General features: G+C 42.3%; 1 protein-coding gene across 1 annotated transcript in view; it reads left to right on the forward strand.

The window, feature by feature from the left end:
- Window positions 1-19,355, forward strand: part of Akap6 (A-kinase anchoring protein 6) — a 304,232-nt gene that overhangs the window by 34,898 nt on the left and 249,979 nt on the right. Inside the window, exon 2 of the mRNA XM_059279296.1 lies at window positions 12,856-13,107. Coding sequence (XP_059135279.1) covers window positions 12,856-13,107 — 252 coding nt within the window. The remainder of the gene's footprint in view (window positions 1-12,855; window positions 13,108-19,355) is intronic.

A 19,355-nucleotide genomic window follows, 5' to 3' on the forward strand; every position in this document is an offset into this window, starting at 1 on the left:
GGCTTGAATCACTGTTACAGGGTTATTTGAATAGACCCTTCATCCTCCATTTTGGCAGGTCACTGGGGTATTAATAATGGATGGCTGCTGTGCTTGGCGGTCAGATATGTTATCCTTATCCATTTTTATTTCCCAGAGGAGCCTCTGGAAAAGGGCAAAGAGGGTAGATTTAAAACCACATTATTGGAATTCAATACCTTTCATCTTGTTTTGTATGTCTAGGGCTTGCTGAAGAATGGCATTCACAGGGAGAGTCAGCCAAGCATGGGCCAGGCAAACTACCAAAATGGATTTTCTTAAGTAAGACATAATCTGGATCCCATGGTTTAATTCAGGCCTTCAGTGATCATCCCTAAAATTCCCAGAAAATGTTCTGAATGTCTGTTTATGTAATTGATCATTTTGCTTCTTGTGGGTAAAGGAGTGGACAAAAATCCACCCATGCAGATGATTTAGGCTAATGAAAATAAATAAAAAAATACATAAATCACCTATAAAAATATAAATGTACTAATTTATAAGAAATGATGAGGAACTGAGATTTTACTCACCTCTGAAGGAATCCTGAGATCTCAACAACATCTCTTCTTCCTGTGATCTCACAAAAGTCGGAGGGGAGCAGTTCGAATCCCAGGGTTGTCTCACTCACTCTGTCAAGTCTTGGAACCACCCTCAGGGAAGCGTCTTCTCTTGGGGTTTATGTGAAAGAAGGTTGGTTATCTAATCAGCCATACTCAGAGGGATGAGTTGTGTTTCCATTCCCACTGTTTCTTCGGTTGGATACATGTTTTCCAGTCCTTCTTTATTTAGCCTGCTTTCCTGAGAGCAAAAGGAACCAAACAAGCGCAGTTAAGTCTTCAGAACAGTTTTAGTGTTGTTTATGTTAAACAGATGGTGAGGCCTGGTTACCTGACTCCGGTCCTCAGTGAATAGTGGCAGGGTGACCATAAGAGAGTCAGTAGTATCTTCTCCCATGGAGAGAATACCTCAGATCCACTGATGTCTGCAGCCTCCTCCACACACCGTATCACCAAGCATCTTCTCAGCATGCATTCCTTAATTGTCTATCCTTTGTATGGAGCCAACTTTACTTCTTCATTGTTAAACTTTCCTCCTCTCCTCCCCTTTCCCCCTCCCCTCCCCTCCCCTTCCCTCCTCCTCTTTTCCCCTCTCCCCTCCCTTCCTCCCCTTTTCCCCTTTCCCCTCCTCTCTTTTCCCCTTCTCCTCTCCTCTCCTCTCCCTTCCCCTCCTCCCCTTTTCCCCCTCCTCTCCTCTCCCCTCCCCTCCTCCCTTTCTCTTCCTTCTCCTCCCTCACAGAAGAAATTTCTAGTGGAGAAATTTAAAACTTACCAATTGACAGTACAATAAAAACCATTTGTATGCTGCCACCTAGAGAAAGCATTATGAATAGCTGAATGCTTTTCCAGCACTTTCTCTGAGTGTGCAGAAACACACCTTTTACAGAACTCTTGTAACTTACTTTTTTCTGTTAAAATGTATCTTGACCACCGGATGCCATTAAATGTACTTTGGCACATTGCTATATTTAGGGTCTATATCAGTGGTTCTCAACCTGTAGGTCTCGACCCCCCTTGGGGATCGAACAATCCTTTCACAGGGGTCACCTAAGACCATCGGAAAACACAGACCCTTTAATACAGTTCCTCATGTTGTGGTGACTCCCAACCATAACATGATTTTGTTGCTACTTCATGTCTGTGATTTTGCTACTGCCATGAATTTTAAGGTAAATACAGGACATCTGTTATACAGGACATCTGATATGCGACTCCGTGGGGTTGAGAACCAATGCCTTAGAGGAAATTCCTAAAAATGAATTATTAGATCATTAGAGATGATGGGAATTTTCCAGAAAGCTAACTGAGACTTGTTTTCCAACTGTTCCTTCATGAAAGGGTGACTGACATTGGCTATAGAGTCTGGAATGACTGTTATCTCACTTGCAAGGTCCTAACCATGGCCTCTAAAATTAGCTTCTTTTAGCTCTCTGGTCCATCAAGGGCTCATTTCCTGTCCTAGGCTCTTAGAACAATCTCTTACGATCCCATGTCTATTATATCAGTTCACAGCAGGCGTGTCGTGGGTGTATAGAAATCAAGAGCACAGCTAGTTGCTGTGGATGGATGTCTGTGTGGAGGAGGAAGACATAGAAATGCATCCTTAGAAGCTGTGCCATGGTCTTACTGGTCTAAATATATAAAGTACATCTAAAATGAGGTTGGCCTGCCCGAGGTCAACATGAGTCAGCAATGAAGTCCCAAGCAGAATTTTCATCTCTTTAATTTCTTTTTTAGAGAGAAAAATTTATGATTAAGTCCAGAGACAGCACTTATAAATGAACCAGTAAGAATTCTTATAACTATAGAAATACTTCTAAGAGCCTTTCAAGAGAGCTAATAGAAAATTTCCAAGTCGAACAAAACAAATATAAATAAATAGTCCCCCTCCCGACAAGGGGAACTCTTCAATGACTACAGTGAGGGTGAGTGATATAGTCATGCAGACATAGCATCAAAATAATATGTGTGTTTGTGTTGCTCATGGGAAGAATTGGAGAAGGGAGGAGGAGTGGCTGGACCCACCATGCTAGCCAAAGAAAAGCAACTGAAATAGGACACTAGCCCTGGGGTGGTCCATGGCAGTTTGGGCCATTATTCTGAAAGAACTGTAGATCCTTCCCATCCAACTGGAGTTCTGAGGCTACACTGTTACCCAGAGTCTGGGGCAGACCACCTCCATGAGTCAGAGAGATCCCTTTCAGTGTCCTCAAACCTACATCAGATCCTCTGACTCCCTGTCCAGGAGTCAATCTACTGTTGTCATAAAATAGCAGTTATTTTATAAGAGTTTTCAGAGAGACACAAAGGATTCTGGGGAATTAAAACTCAAGCTATTACAGGAAGAACATACAAAATGAAATAAACAAAGCATTAGAATTTGAGTGAACCCCGAACTTCCACTGTCTTTATAGATGAGGTCATGAGGCTCAGCAGTCCATGGGGAGGGCCAGAAATCAGTCTTTTTGAACTCATCCTGAGGCAGAGTGATCTAGATATATCTTGTCATTCATCTATTCTTTCTCATCATTATTTTTTTAAATTAAAGTATAGTTAAATCATTTCCTCCTTTCTCTTTCCTCCCTCCAGCCCCTCCCAGATACCCCCACCCCCATCCCTCTCAAAATCTCATAGCCTCTTTTTCTTTAGTTGGTGCGCGCGCGCGCGCGCGCGCGCACACACACACACACACACACACACACACACGCACACACACACACACAATGCCTAAGTATATAAATACAGCTTGCCCAGTGTCCTTAGTGTAACTTGTTTGTACACTAATTCAGCATTTGAATATGAATTCATGGTATTGGATAAACAATTAGTGGGCTCGTCCCTGGGAAGACCATCACTCCTGCTCTCAGAAATCTTTCCTTATCTATAATTCTTTGTCTAGGGATGGGGCCCCATGAGACTCTTCTTCCCTGTGAGCGTGGTGATGGTGCTCTTTTCAGGTCTTGTTTAGGCAGCCACATTCTTGAGGTATCGTGGGTGGGGTTTTCCTGTCATTTCTAGGAGACACAGCCTCACAGCAGCTTTCTTGGTACTCTGGCTCTGACAGTCTTTACAACTCCTCTTCCATGATAATCTCTGAGTCACAGGTGAAGGCGTTGATTTGCAGATGTATCGGTCAGCGCTGGGTACCCCGCAACCACTTGTTCTTGGCATTTTTGCCAGATGTGGTTTTCTATAAAGTCTCCTATTGTAAAGAGAAGTGTCTTTGATAAGGGACGAGAGCTACACTCGTCTGTGTGTATAAGGACAGCTACTTAGAAGGTGGGCAGGGATTATGCTGGTTTACTAAAGTGGCAGGAGGAGGAGGGTCTTTTCTGAGATTCATGACCTCATTAGCCTGTTGTTGGCTAGATTTCCAGTACCAGGCATGATTTCCCTCCTATTGAGGAGACCTTAAATCCAAGAGAGCTGTTGGTTGACACCAAGATATGAGTGCCACTATTGCATCCTTCAGGGCTATTGTGCTGTGCTGGTTGTTGTGGTTTATAGACATTGCAGCTGGGTTGGACCATTGGTTGCTTCTCTCCTTTGGACACTGGTATATCACCTCCCAGTACTCTGAAAGCTAGTCCTCAGGGAGGAGGCAACCAGGTCAGACACAGAACAGTTCCTCTGGTCTTGTGTCCAACGTGCATGGTGTCTTCAGCAGTAGGGACTTACATTTAGCCTCCAGGAGGCAGCCAAAGGCAACAGCCATAGACCGTATTATTTTGGGAGTCACTTGGATTCCCCTGACCCATCACTTGGAAGGGGTTTCCTCAGGCCTCATGTGGGTGTCTTTGTTAGATGGTGTACGGCTCTTGAGGAGACTTACATGCTTTGGATGTAATTTAGGTAAATATATAACAATATGATCCTTCATGGCTTTTTCAGACCTGCTTACTGCTGTTTGATTTTACATCTTCTCTCTCATTTTATACTTACCTACTTTCCCCAAATAAAGTCCCCCACCTCAATTTCCCTGTTGTCTCAACTCAAATCCCTCTTTATTTCATGGTTCATAAAATCAGTACCAGTGACAACATTATGTATTATTATTATTATCATTATTATTATTATTATTTTGTGTGTGTGGGAGGTACTATTTGCTAAACCGCAAAACAGACACATGCAGTTCTTGCCCTATGGGAGTCTGCTAAGGCAGACAGAACTCACAGAAATAGACAGGAAGGACATACAAATCATTGGACAAACAAAGCAAATATGCACTTTGCTCAACTCCAGTCTTGGGAGCTGCTGAGGGGGCTTTCACAGTATGTTTCTTAGAGAGAAGATCCACGTTCTTCATTGGATAATCCGAAGGTAGTAGGTTATCACAATCCCATGGACTTGTATGGGTAAGAATGGAAGAGCATCTTGCCTGGGACACTCAAAACCAGAGTGCCAGCTCCTTGACGTGTTGTTGATCACTGTTCTCACTGGATTTTGTCCTCTTGCTTATTCTATGATAGTCTATGAAAGCCAAAAGTAGCCACTGAGGCAGGAAGCTGCACAGGGTATGTATGCCTCCTAGGACAAATGACTTTTCCTTTCCCAGATAATTGTTGATCATGTGGCTTTTGTCACATTTTCATTATGAGTCCTTTTTTGCTTTAAGGAGGATTTTGAAGATAGTAAAGAAACTTATGAACCTTGAAACTTTTATTAAACTATATGTAAACTGTGATACTACAGTGTAAGTTACTTAACTTCAAAGCCCGTTCAGCATACATCTCTGTTGTTGAGTGATGCATGTAAAAACAAACAGAAAGAAAAAGAAGGTGTGTTAGAAAAACCTACAGACTTCATATTGTTCTGGAAATGATCACATCACTCTCAGTACTAGGCAAATGTAATTCTGGCAAATTGTTTTCTGAGACATAAAAACAAAGAATGCGAATTCTTCTCTAGGTACATCTGTATGATGTTAATAGTGGGTTATTTTTCCCAGTGCTACAGGTCTTTGTTTATATAGCCTGAGCAGCAGGCTTGCACACAGTTCCTGCTTTAGCACCAGTGAGTCAGGATACATGGCTCATCTCTGGCTCCGGGCTTTCCCGAGTGTGGCACAGAGAATACCAGCTTTATGGCTGCCAGTGGTCAAGAAAATGTAGGGCCGCCTTCTTCCTTTTCAGTACCCTTTCTCATCAAAAACAAGAGAGGATTCCATGTCCGTTATCTGTATTGACCCAAAGCTGATCAGTGAGGGTGTACCTCAGAGACTAAATAAACTCATACCTATTCTTGAGGGCGCTCCCTCTAGTTTGTGAAGTATCATATTTTCTTCACCTGAATTAAATTGTGCAAACATCCTTTGGACACTGTTCATATGGGTAGCAGGGTCCTGCTGGTGTGCCCTTATAGACACAAAGACAAAAAGAGGGCATGTTTCCTGCCTCTGGGGAGATAGACTAGTCAGAGAACTGTGTGAGTTAGCGCTAATTATAACAGCAAAATCATTTCCAGGGGAAATCTCATTGCAGCCAGCAGGTTCACATAATTTTACCAGTAGGAAAGGATAGCCATCGTATGCAAATTTCTACAGTATTAATCACAAATGCCCCTTTACACCCCTTCCTATTGCTATACATTATAGCTATTCTCAATGACTAAGAACAAAGTAGATAGTAGAAAAGTGTGTTTGCTGGAGGAAAAAGGAAGTGATGTAGTTCGTGGTCTGGAAAGACTTTTTTTTTCCAGACAGCTGCATCTCTGGGATCACAAGCTATCTAGAAGATTAGTAAAGTGAGCAGTGAGCAACAGAAATGTAATGGACTTAGTGTCTTTTGTCCTGTCATGATTCTGAATGTCACAGGGACTGCTGTGTGGTGGGTGAATTAAACAAGACAGTGGAGAGTGTCACTTTCCCCCAGCACAACTATTTCTGAGGGAAAATACCTAGTGTATCAATAAGTTTGAAGATACGCTGTCCATCACTTTCGTTCATTTTTGAGATGACTCCATTTTTCTTCTCTATGCTCCAGAAAATAGTATAGGAGCTCTGTATAAATTCCCCCATGAAATCACTGCTGATGTTCACAGTTTCATGACCTTAAGTGTGCTGCTTTTTGTTTTTGCCAAGAACCGAAAGGATGTGTGAACCAAAACAAATTTCTATGATCACTTTATTGTGACGATGACCTTTTACTATTTTTAACCGATTAGATAGTAGAATTTACTTTCTTGGTTCATAGTCCTGAAATTTTTGGACTGTCTAATAATTATGGGTTGAACTAGGGACGATTTGAGTATCCTTTTAAAACATTGTTGTTCAAAGGATATTTTTAAACTCTCCTCAGTTTGTTATTTTTAGAGTTGTCTGTTAATCTAATCGTCTCCAGGAGCTTGCTGGACAACAACTTTTCTCAGAGGGGAAGGTATAAATGAATGAAATCCACACAGAATCCTGGGAGATTTTAAACAGAGAAAGCAACTAGTAATATTAAAAAATAAACCTGTTTTGTTTTGTCTACTAGAATTAATTTTTTAGTTGCCAGTCTGTTAAAGTGAGGTTCATTAATGCTTTCAGTCACAAAGTAATTGGTAGCCACTAAGTGTAAAGGGAGCCATGGGATCTACCACCTAGTTAAGAAGAACATTCATGAACAGAAGTAAATCTTCTGGCAATGAAGTTAGCTGCATTCTGTTGGTGGTAAAACCATCAAGACTTGTATGAAATAGTGTCCTGCTGTCAAATAATATCATAGGAAGTTAGATGCAGTAACTCTCATTTATCCGCACATCTAAGATAGTGGCACGTGATAAGAGTCCAGGCAATTGTCTCAAGGTTAGTAAAGTTTGTCTTGATCGCTTCGATGAGTTCTCTCTTTTCTGCCTTTCTTCTGCTTTTACAAACCCAAGGTCCTCTCTGTTCCTAGACGTGACTAGCAAGGGGTATGAGCTGCTTTAGAGGCAATGTCTGAATCTGAAGTTGTGAGCCTGAGTGAGTTGGTAGATCATCTGGTGGGCCCATCATTTCTGATGACCATTCATTCCAAGGTCCCATCATTCCAGGTGAGAATATAAGAGAGGAATCTGTAATTCAGATATCAAATGTCTACATCAAAGAAAAGGCTGAAACTATCAGGAATCCAAGTAAGAATCAGATGCTAACAGGAAATATGGGGTAATTTCAGAGTAAGCCGTGAAGGATGTTTCCAAATTAGCCTTCCCTGTTGAAGGATGGCTGGCGTGCTTTATGTCTCTTTCACAGATGATGGAACGGGATCTATGTCTGGTCTGTTACTGATATTTTCTTCCGTGTCTTCACCCATCTTCTGACCTATCCCCCTCTAGATTCTGATTCCTGCCCACCAGGATTCTTTGCTCTATCAAAACAGAAAATAACTTGAAATTAAACAGTATCTGTTGTGTTATTATAATTCCTTATGATTTTCAGCTACTATATCAGCTTAATCATCTTCATGCTAAGTGCTTAAAAAATTCTACTTGTGAAACAAAATATTGTGTCTCCGTTTAATACTCTCAGTGGCAGATAACAATATTTTGTGTACATGTTCTTAAGATGGATGGGTGGGTAGATAGATAGATAGATAGATAGATAGATAGATAGATAGATTGATAGATAGATAGATAGATGATAGATATCTGATCATGAAGAAATAATTTATCTTCCTAAAAAAGTATTTTCTTATTTATTATTTGATTTTCTCTAGGTAGCAAATGTGTATCTACCAAGAGGATTAGTCAGGAGACCAGTTTCCAGTTGCGTCTGCTCAAGCCACAGGTGCAGATGAGTCTCGACAAGAACCATTTCCTACATGGATCAGTTAGGCTGGCTCAGCACCCCACCCTGCGCTTCCAATTCACTGTGCTAGGGAAGTACCTGCGGGGCTGCTAACCAGTCAGATCTCCTGGAACTTTCAAATTTCAAACAATTCTTGCTGGGAGGCAAACATTCAACTAATTATTTTTTGAAGTCTCTAAACCCTACATTAAATGAGTAGGCTACCCACAATCTTTGGATTCTGTCATATAAATGTCCAGCAAACTGGCAATTGTTAAGAAGCTAAATATTAGATCTCTGAACTAATGGTTCTATAAATAGTTGATCAATATTTATGTACAGTAACAGAGGAAAGTATATTTTTCTGTCATTAGAAAGCAAATAGTTCAGAATTACTTAGTATTTTTCTCTAATCAAATTTTTTTTATAAATATTTTTATTTTATAATTAATTTAATTTTACACATCAGCCACAGATTCCCCTGTTCTCCCTCCTCCTACCCCCCAGCCTTCCCCCCCAATCCACCTTCATTCCCACCTCCTCCAAGGCAAGCTCTTCCCTGGGGAGTCAGCTCAGCCTGGTAGGTCCAGTGCCCTCCTCTCTGCACCAAGGCTGAGCAAAGTGTCTCAGGCCCTAGGTTCCAAAAAGCCAGCTCATGCACCAAGGACAGGTCCCGGTTCCACTGCGTGGGGGCCTCCTAAACAGTTCAATCTCATCCGCTGTCTCACTTATCCAGAGGGCCTGGTCCAGTTTCATGGGGGCTCCTCAGCTATTGGTTCACAGTTCATGTGTTTCCACTAGTTTGGCTATTTGTCCCTGTGCTTTTTCCAATCATGGTCTCAATATCTCTTGCTCATATAATCCCTTCTCTCTCGTCGATTGGACTCCTGGAGCTCCACCTGGGGCTCGGCCATGGATCTCTGAATCTGCTTCCACCAGTCACTGGATGAGAGTTCTATCATGACAATCTTTTATCAGGTTTTCAAAACAAAGTCCATGTTTGTGGTAGTGGGTACACACACACATATATACACATGCATCGCAGTGTACACACACACACACACACACACACTTTTATTCTACAATCTGTGTTCATATGGTTTTGGTCAGGCCAAGCAATTGGTAGCAGACATGAAATAATTTATAGATTCCAGGAAGTTGCATCATGCTATGCATTATTTAGTTTTAGAATTTTAATAAGGGCTGCAGATGCACATTGCCAGAATATTCATCAAGGGAGGTGGTCGCTTGTGGAGAGAGTGATGTTTTTCATCTTTAGAGTCCATCAGTTTCTCTGGGGGACTGTACCAACATATCTTTCCTTTTCTAGATGTGCAGGAGGATGTTTAACCGGTACCAGTGAATCCTTGGTACCCTTTAAGGGTAGTTTCTCCTGGATAGTTGCCTGGGAATCTTGAGCCATCACCTGATTGACTACGTTCACTATGAAGGAGTCAAATCATGTGTCAGAGGAATGGGTGGCATGGATGTTGGCATGTGGTGCCATGGCTATATAAAACCTATTGTGCTGGGTGCGGGGGATGGGTGAGACATTCCTTTTAGTCTATTCTGAGCAAGTGGCACAAAGATTATTCAAGCGGTTCCTGAATGAGTCTGGAGGTTCTTTTTCCCACTCCATACTACTGGTAAATAACCAGGCACTCCGAGAAAGCCAGGAAACCATTTCCCGACCAGCGCAAGCGTGAGGGGAGCGCATGGCTTGAGAGCCCCTTACCCTGAAGCGCGTGTGGGTTTTAGAGTTTCCCAGAAGTGAGTTGTGAGTTCTGGGGAGGTCTGACATGCATGTTGTCATCTGTGCTTCCACGAAGGGAGAAGGGTTTCCGGAATCAGGATGCCACTTCTTTGGGGACCTAATTTGGACTTGGTCAGATCTGTCATAGTTCTAGTGTGTTGTGAGTGTGCTGCATTAGAAAGCATACGGAGACATGTTTGTGTGTTTCCATACGTCAGAATTCACTGAATAATAATAGTAAACTGGCTACACCATTTCCATAGGCTGAAATTTACCAGGTAGTCCCCTTTTCTTTGATAGTTGGCCGTTGGCAAGCACAGGTTCTTTTCTCACAATCTTAATTACAGATATTCACTTTTAGGTCACATGTTACCCATGACATAGTAATTACATCTACATCATGTAGGCTACAAAAGGGCTGAGGAGGCCACAGCGGAGTTCAAGGCCTTCAGAGGAAGGAGGCAGAGCTGAGAGAGAGATGCAAAGAGAGTCGCTGTGCAAGCAAGTGTGGGGTGTTAGATGATACCCCAGAGGCAAGCCAGGACACCTCAGGACTGAGTCAGGCCCCAAAGGTGAGGTACAGGACCATAGATGCCTAAGAGGTGGCGCTGTGAATTGAACCAACGGGTGGGCTGACAGTGGCAGTTTGAATTGGTCACTGGCAGCAGGGACTGAGCTAAGCTGAAGCCCCAGGTACAAAGGAGGTCTCTACATGTTTGGTCCTGTCATGCGCACAGGGAGTAGGCAGATGACAGATTGGTGAAGGTCACGGCAGTGTCCTTCTCTTTAGGGGGTCCATGGGAGGATGTTGCACCCTTCCTTGGTCTGTTATGTTCTGATATGATTTTAATGTGCCCATGGATTCATCTGGTCCCAGTGTAGTTTGCTAAGATTATAGTTGGCATCTTCTTGCCTTTAGGATTGGGTCTGTGCTTTGTGGGACGTGCTGAACGGGTGGTGGTGTTCCTGTGCACGAGGTGCAGAGTCATCCTGCAGTTTTTCATTCAAAATGGAGCCAAATGTTGATTGCAAATTGGAGTCACCCAGCACAAAAGCACAGCCTAAAAATACTGTTTTACATATTATGGAGTAACAGAGCAGGGACCAACCTGATATCAACATGATAGATGTGTTTTATATGATTATAATGATATTATAATGAGACCAAAGTCCTCTGGTGTGTCCACATGCTGCCTAGTCTAGCTGGCTTGGTGTTCCTCTCAGCAGGTGATGTAACTGGATGGTAGGCACTGGGAAGCATGTGCCCATAGGCATCTATGTAACTTGGCGTCTAGAAGCAGCCATGCTTGAGAGGGCAGTGGGCTATCAGTCGTTTGGTTGTCTAGGCTGGTAACAAAGCCATTTTCTCTCGTCTAGATATCTGAAGTGTTCTGCATCTTTAGGCTCAAAGAGGCAGAGCGAGGTTAATAAATAAAAACCAGGAGTGTGAGAAGTTGGAAAGTCTGTCAAGAGAGTGGCTGGAATGCTAGCCACAGATGCTGTGCTGGGGGTGGGGTGGGGGCTAGGAGGTGATGTCTGAAGTGGGAATAACCAAGCTGTCAGAAGAGGGGTTGGTGGGATGCGAGACCTGCTGATACTGTTACGCAGATGGAGTGATGACAGGGTCCAGAACAGAGCTGGGGCAGAGACATGCCAGTGGAACAGGCTGGAGGCCTAGATGTTCCAGAGTAGAGGGGGTCTGAGGCTCATCAGCGTGAATATGAGGATTGCTTTAGATGAAGGTATGGTTGGTATGAAGAGAGGAAAATGTGAACCAGATGTATCTATCAATGTAATGAAGTTTAAGTTCTTAAAAAATATATATCCAACTGAAATACATATACATGAAATCAGAAGGTTATCCTCCTGGCATAGGAAGATTGTTTTGACATTGAAAGCAGGGCTCAGGACTCAAATGCTTCTCTGAAATTTTTGCCTTAACTAAAATCCCCAGTTTTAAAAATCAGTGATACAACAAAAGTGACAGGTCTCCACTTGTATGCCACGTATTTGTTATTTTGATTCTTACTAGCCCCTTACACTGACCAACACGTGATTGTCATGGGCCTCATTTCATGGATCTGTCCTCTGATGGTAAAGGACACTGAAGAACTTGTGAGTCACATCAGATATGAAATCTGCCCTCCTAATAGTGTATGTGAAGGTGATTGAGTGAGTGATGTTTTTGTTTAAGATTTTTGATTCTTTTTAAAAAAATCTTTGCATCTCAAAAGTAATTCTGCTTGCCAAATGAGGGCTGGCAATTTAGATTTTCATTGTGACTTTAAGAATTAAATCATGTGGTGCTTTGGAGAGTGACCATTGCCCCTTACACTGAAAATTCCATAGCTAATTTCGAATGGCTGGGGATTCCTATGAAACGCATTCTAGCCTTCCTCTATTCCTAGACATTGGATTGGCACGTCTATTCTGAAACATTGTGTGCTCAGTATAGCTCACCAGTGTCACCAGCTGCCACTTCCTTCTCTAGAACCCAAAAGAATCTAAAAGGGACAGAGAATGTCAGAACTAAGCTCTCAGCTGACCCTGCAGTTTGAATACCTGAAGGAACAGTGTGAAAGACCCCAGCCTTCCTGTGTGTGTAGATGGGCCAGCAGAGAGGACTGCATCTGCAGCTGTAGGATAGAATTTGAACAAAGGAGGCCAGGTATCTAAAACATGCTGTGGCTGGCCCTTGGATGTGGCGAGTGACCTTCTGTAACCCCTCCTCCCAGGGTAAGATTGAGTGGCCCTCACATACTTGCTTTTCTTTACTGCAGGACATTTGTGAAGATATTTCTGACCATGTGGAGCAGATCCATGCCCTCCTTGAGACGGAATTCTCCCTCAAGCTGCTGTCTTACTCGGTCAATGTCATCGTAGACATCCACGCAGTGCAGCTGCTCTGGCACCAACTCCGAGTGTCCGTGCTGGTCCTGCGTGAGCGCATCCTGCAAGGTCTGCAGGATGCCAATGGTAACTACACCAGACAGACTGACATTCTGCAGGCGTTCTCCGAAGAGACAGAGGAGGTGAGTGGCCCAGGGCAGCAAGCGATGCTCTGTCAGGTGTTCCTGTTTGAAAAATATTTTCACTTTAGAGGTGTGAGTGTGAGATTTTTATAGATGCGTAAGCAGGTCTTCAACCAGGGTCTGGGTGGAGTGACGAGAAGCTAAGGCACTTGTAATATGAAGGGAGCTTTTGACATACAAAATAGTTTGTGCAGATGTCATCCATGGATGTGTTAGCACTTTCTGACTTCCTGCCTCCTCTTCAATTATTTAATATGTATTTGTTTAACACGTAACTATGTTCATGTACTAGATACTAAGAATATGATCAAAACAGCATTTCGTGGGGCTGGAAAAATGGCTCAGCAGTTAAGAGTACTGACTGCTCTTCCAGAGGAAGGTTCAATTTCCATCCCTCTTATGGTAGCTCACAACTATCTATAACTGCAGTTCCTGGTGACCGGACACCTTCTTGTGTCCCTAGTGGGTACCAATCATCCATATAGTGTATAGATGTCCACTCAGGCAAAACACCCGTATACATAAAATACCCCCACTCCCCAAATAAACCATCTCTGCTTGTGGGGAGATTTGAATCTAGTAGGGGATGGAGAGAAATGGGCAGATGCTAAGGCCAAACTGTGGTAAGTCTACGGGATGCAGTAGGATGTCAGAGAAAGAAGCATTCAATTTATGTAAGAAAGGTTTTTCAGAAGTGAGTCTAATCCATGTCCCGGAGGTGAGGCAGGATTAGACAGGTAAATAGACAGAAACTGTCCAAGACAGAGGGGTTGGCAGGGCCAAACCTGGAAGCAAAAGAGGTGGGATTAAGACAAAGGCTGGGGGACTGAAAGTGGGATTTGTAAAGAGTCCAACAGAAAAGGCAGGGGTCGGGTTATAAAAATAAACTTCTAAGGCCGTGGTAAGAGAACTGGATCTTAGTTTGTGGACAAAAACATTGTTTTCTGAGGGAGCCTTCATGGTTAGCTTCCTGCTGTAGAGACCCAGTCTGGGTGTAGCAAATCAAACAGGAGCTATTAGAATGCTATCCAATCAGCTCGCTTTATTTTTCTGGTACATTTTTTGAGTCCTTTAAATAGTTCATTGTTATTCTCTATGAACAACTTAAGAGTGGACATAGACTGAGAAGTAGTTGGTGCTTATCCATCGTGCCCAAGATCCCAAGTTTAGTCCCCATTGCTGAAACAGAAAAACAGCAACAACAAATTCCCAACAGTGGCACCTGATTTAATGCAAATTAACTCTCTCATTCTCAAATATAACTCATATGTATTCAAGGAGTATTTCTACAGTGATAGACACAGATGTAGAAACCATGGACTGATAGGTGGGTTTTGTTGTCTTTTTAGTTCTATGGCCCTTGATACCTAGTTTAGTACTTTGCTATTACTTTTTTGGAAAACATTTTTCAAGTTTATAAAGCTCTTGTAAGATTAAGGAGCCAAGTGTTGTAGAATTCACTAATTTATTAGTGTTTCAGTGGCTGTTGAATTATCAACACCACGAAACAAATCTGCACCTATTTTTATACATGATGTGCTTCTACTGATTTTGTATACTCAAAATAAAGGTGCTATTGTAGAAAATCGGGGCCGGTTTAGAAGTCTGTGGGAGTCAAAATCTGCTTTCTTCTCCCCTAAGTCTGCCAGCCTCCACTTGCAGTTAACATTGCTTGCTGTTGGAACCCCGGTGTGAAAGTGGGGGGCTGTGTTGGCTTTCAGAGGCTAATGCTTCCAAAGCCCCAGAGGCTCTCGGGGGCCACTCTCATGGCTGTGAGAGAGACTACAAGCTCCAGTGGACCATCTTTCCTATAAACGACCACCTCTGAACATACATGCTGACGGAAATCAGGGATGAGGGATACTTGTCTACATTATAAAGAGATCTTTCTTCAGATCTGCCTCTGTCTGCTGCTGGAAGGAACATGAAAATTGACTCAAAGAAACTCATTTTATACATTGATTTATTAACTATGAGTTAGTTGATCACCAGATTTTTATGATAGGAATTTGAAGATACAGCAGTGCTCTCGGATTTTTTCTTATTGTTTTATGGATTCTATTTTGCTTTTAATCTTATAACATTCATGAAATGGAAACACACACACAAAATGGGGGAAAGCCGATGAAGCTAATTGATAATCGCTAACATTTTCCTGGCAATGTCATAAGCTTACATCAATTAGTGTCCATTGTGATTCTTACAAGAAGAACTAAAAATGTATTTCTACATTTCATTGGAAGCAGCTTGGCGCATTTTTATTTTTGAGGCTAGTTTTAGAATTATTGCAGAGAGATAAATACACTGTTCGAAGGGCAGAGGAACGGTGGCCTTCCCACACTGCTTTGTGGGTGTCTGCTGTGGGTCAGGTTCTGGCTGCTCTCGTCCTGCGGGAACCCTTTCTGGTCCTCTTTGTTCCGGACTCTAACATTACTGCAGAGAACCTAGAGATGTTCCTGGTTTTGCCAGCACGCCAGAACTGGGAAAAGGGTCGGGAATTCAGATCACATTCACAGAATGCATTCAGTGGTGGGAGATTTGCAGAATAAAAATGAAATCGTAAAACTATACACAATGGAATGAAACACTGATACACTAGAGCAGCAGATGCCCATTCATAGAAGGGGATTCGTTTTCAGAATTCATTTGAATTTCAGAGCCACGTGGAAGAGTGAGTTTGGAACATGAGAAAGTGGCAAGTTCTACTAATTTCTCTCCTTGACAATGCAAAGTATATGAGTTTCATCCTTTATTTAAATATTGAGCAGACCATATATAATAAACAAAATGGCAGGTATGTGGCTAAAATAAAACAAACCAAGAACCCAACAAATGCATAAAAAAAACCACTTTGAAGCAGAGCTCAAATTGTACAATGGAACACACAGAATGTTCTGTACCCTAGATTCTGGGACAAGTGCTTGATTATTTGTTCCATTCAGCAAGGAAAGCAAGGGGCAAATAGTTTCATTTTATAGATAAGAAAATGGAACTGAAAAAAAGCAAAGTGGCCAGTTAAATACACAGGCCTAGGAATAATTAAACTGAATTAAACCAAACCAGTTTTCAACTGATTTCTAGCTTAATGATCCCTTCCTCTCTCCCTCCTTTTCTCCCTTCTCCTCCACATTCTTCCAGCATTTATTCCTTTCCTAGTATGTAAAAGGCACCAGGCATAGAATTATGAGTAAACATTAGCAGTCACCTTCATAATGTTGTTGATCTGCATAATTTTAGGTGGTAGCCAGGGTGGGCACCATTGTCTTCATTTTTAGAGGTGTTATCATTCTATCCATCTTAGGAGTGAGAGGGCTCAAGTTGGAAGAGGTAATTTTATGTAAGTCATGATTAATAGTTCTTAGTAATGCCAATGCTACAGCAAACATGAGTGAGAAGTTCATATGTGCCAGATGACGTAGTAAGTACACTATAGGATACTTCCTTCTCTGTGAGATGCCTCCTTCCAGAACATTCACAGCATGACATTTGTGTATTCCTGCACTGGCACCTGTCACCAGCTAGCTTCTATTAAGACAAAGCTCTACTAGCCTGTGAGCTGCCTAAGGCCCCACTCTCCCACCCACGGCATGCAGTTTGTACCACTGTATGTACATATCTGCAGAGTTAAATTCAACAACTTAAGACAAAGCAGATAACCACGTGTTTTGGTGCAGAACAAGGGGGGTTTACTTTAGGTAGGTTAACTGAGAGTTAATCGTAGTGATTATTTTATTTAAAATTTCAGCCTACAGAAAACGAAAATTCTTAAGAATTATTATGGAGTCGAATAATGTTGAAAGATTTTTGTGTATCTTCCCACCATTCATCAAAATGAAGTTTGTTTAATTTTTCCTTATCATACCCACTCTTTCTAGTCCGCTGCCGCTCTCAGGAACCCATTCTGAATCAGAGTCTCCAGTGGTAAAGAGAAAAGGATCTGAAAGAGTTCATTCAGCCCATCGGTCTGAGGGCGGGGGTGGGGGTAGGTAGGTGGCATGTTGGTAAGAGGACCATGACTTTGTATGATAGTGATAAAAACATATGGAACATTGTGTAGCAAGATTATAGGATCTGGGGAAGAGAGGCGTGGCAGCGTTGAATTGGGGACACAAGTAATGGGCGCTGGGCAGCCAAGGACGCTAATATGCCAGTGGAACATTTTAACAGGGGAAGAGCTTCTAAGTTATGACTGTCCCATCTCCAGTTGCTGATGAACTATAATATAGTACTGAAAAAAAAGATGTAAGAGCCTGTGGGCCTCAGTTAACTTAATCACAGGTAAGGAACAAAGCATGAGCTCTGTTCAAATTAGAAAAGAAGCAAGGCAGCTTTCCTTGAAGTTGATAAGACCAAAGCCAGTAATAAAGCGAATAAATTACCACCTACGTACAATGCATCCTTCATTCAAGAGCAGCCTCCTAACGTGAGGGTGTTTCTGAGGAGAGACATTGCCAGGCAGTGCTGACACAGCCCTCAGGACCAACAGTATATGCGATACTTCTGAGGTCTAATGGTGGGAAAACCTCCACATCCTCATCATCCCTTGGTTCCACAGCTGTGCGAGACTTGGTGCTTACATATGGCAGCAAAATGTCTGGGAGGTGGTGTGGAAGGAGCTGGCAGGACTAAATGTGTGACTCTTCCTAAGCAGTATTTTAAATAATGGAACTCACCAGTCATCTGCTATGAGAAACTTCAGGAACCTTTTTTTTCTCTTGAAATTGCCTCTGCAGGGTCAACAGTAGAGAGCAATATACCTAGCAATGGCCAAACAGGTACCAGGCCATTGGTTCAATCCCCAGCTTGACCGACCCCCTCACCAAAAAGCCACTGCATAGTGAAAACCTATACTGGTTTTATTGTTCTGTTGTTCAACCTCCCACGCCCCTGCCTCCATGGCTGGGGATTAAGTCCAGGGCTTCAAGAACTCTAGCTAGCACACTACTACTGGATTATGTTCCCTGTCCCTTCTCTGCTTGTTGATTGCTTTTGCTTTTTTGAGGAATGAATTTTTTCACATTTAAAAATTCAATAATAATAGTAATAATAATATGAATGCTTTTGAATACTTTTTAAATCAAACCAGCAAATGGCTGGTGATCCCCGAAGTTTTACAAAGATTTCATACTCTGTTCCCTGAGATGCAGCCATTTATTTATTTATTTTATATATTTTTTAACATATTCATGTCCAATTATTTTTTGAACATCTACTGCTCAAGATTTTGAAGACTAAATATAGTCCTGGCCTTCCCTGTTTGTGCAAAGGCAGGTGGCTGACACTTTCAATATCTAGTTATTGCCTGAACTCTGAAATTTATTCATCACAACAATACCTTTCTTTAGTACTTTTTAAACTCACGTAAGACTTATAGGACAGTAACTATGATAAAAAACAATAGAAATTAATATTCCAAATTTCTACTAGTTGATATTTTAGAAGACCTTATGGAATGGCTTAGGAACATAACCATAATTTTAATAGCTTTTTAATGTAATATTGTATTAATTACTTGAGAATTGCATACACTATATTTTGAACATATTCAACCCCCTCTTCCCCCTTAACTCCTACCAGATTCACACTCCTTATCCCTTCAACTTCTTGTTCTGTCTCTCTAAAAATAAACACATCAAGTCCAATTTGTGCTGACTGTACACTCCTGGGTGTGGGGCCATCCACTCGAGCATGGTCAGCCTACTGGAGGCCATACCCTTGAAGAAAAATGATTTTTTTTTCCTTTCCCAGAAGCCATCAACTGTCAATAGCTCCTTAGCTAGGGGTAAGGACCTATGAATCCTCCCCACTCCTTGCTAGAATATTGACTGATCTTGTGCAGATGTTGTACAGGGATACACAGACGTACAGATGTTGTGCAGGGATGCACAGATGTGCAGATGTTGTGCAGGGATGTACAGATATGCGGGTGTTGTGCAGGAATGTACAGATGTATGGATGTTATGCAAGGATGCACAGATGTGTGGGTGTTGTGCAGGAATGTACAGATGTGCAGGTGTTGTACAGGGATGCACAGATGTGTGGGTGTTGTACAGGGATACACAGATGTGCAGGTGTTGTACAGGGATGCACAGATATGCGGGTGTTGTGCAGGGATGCACAGATGTGCTGGTGTTGTGCAGGGATGCACAGATGTGCTGGTGTTGTGCAGGGATGCACAGATGTGCTGGTGTTGTGCAGGGATGCACAGATATGTGGGTGTTGTGCAGGGATGCACAGATGTGCTGGTG

Source organism: Peromyscus eremicus, chromosome 14 (assembly GCF_949786415.1).
Source record: "Peromyscus eremicus chromosome 14, PerEre_H2_v1, whole genome shotgun sequence".
Lineage (NCBI taxonomy): Eukaryota > Metazoa > Chordata > Mammalia > Rodentia > Cricetidae > Peromyscus > Peromyscus eremicus.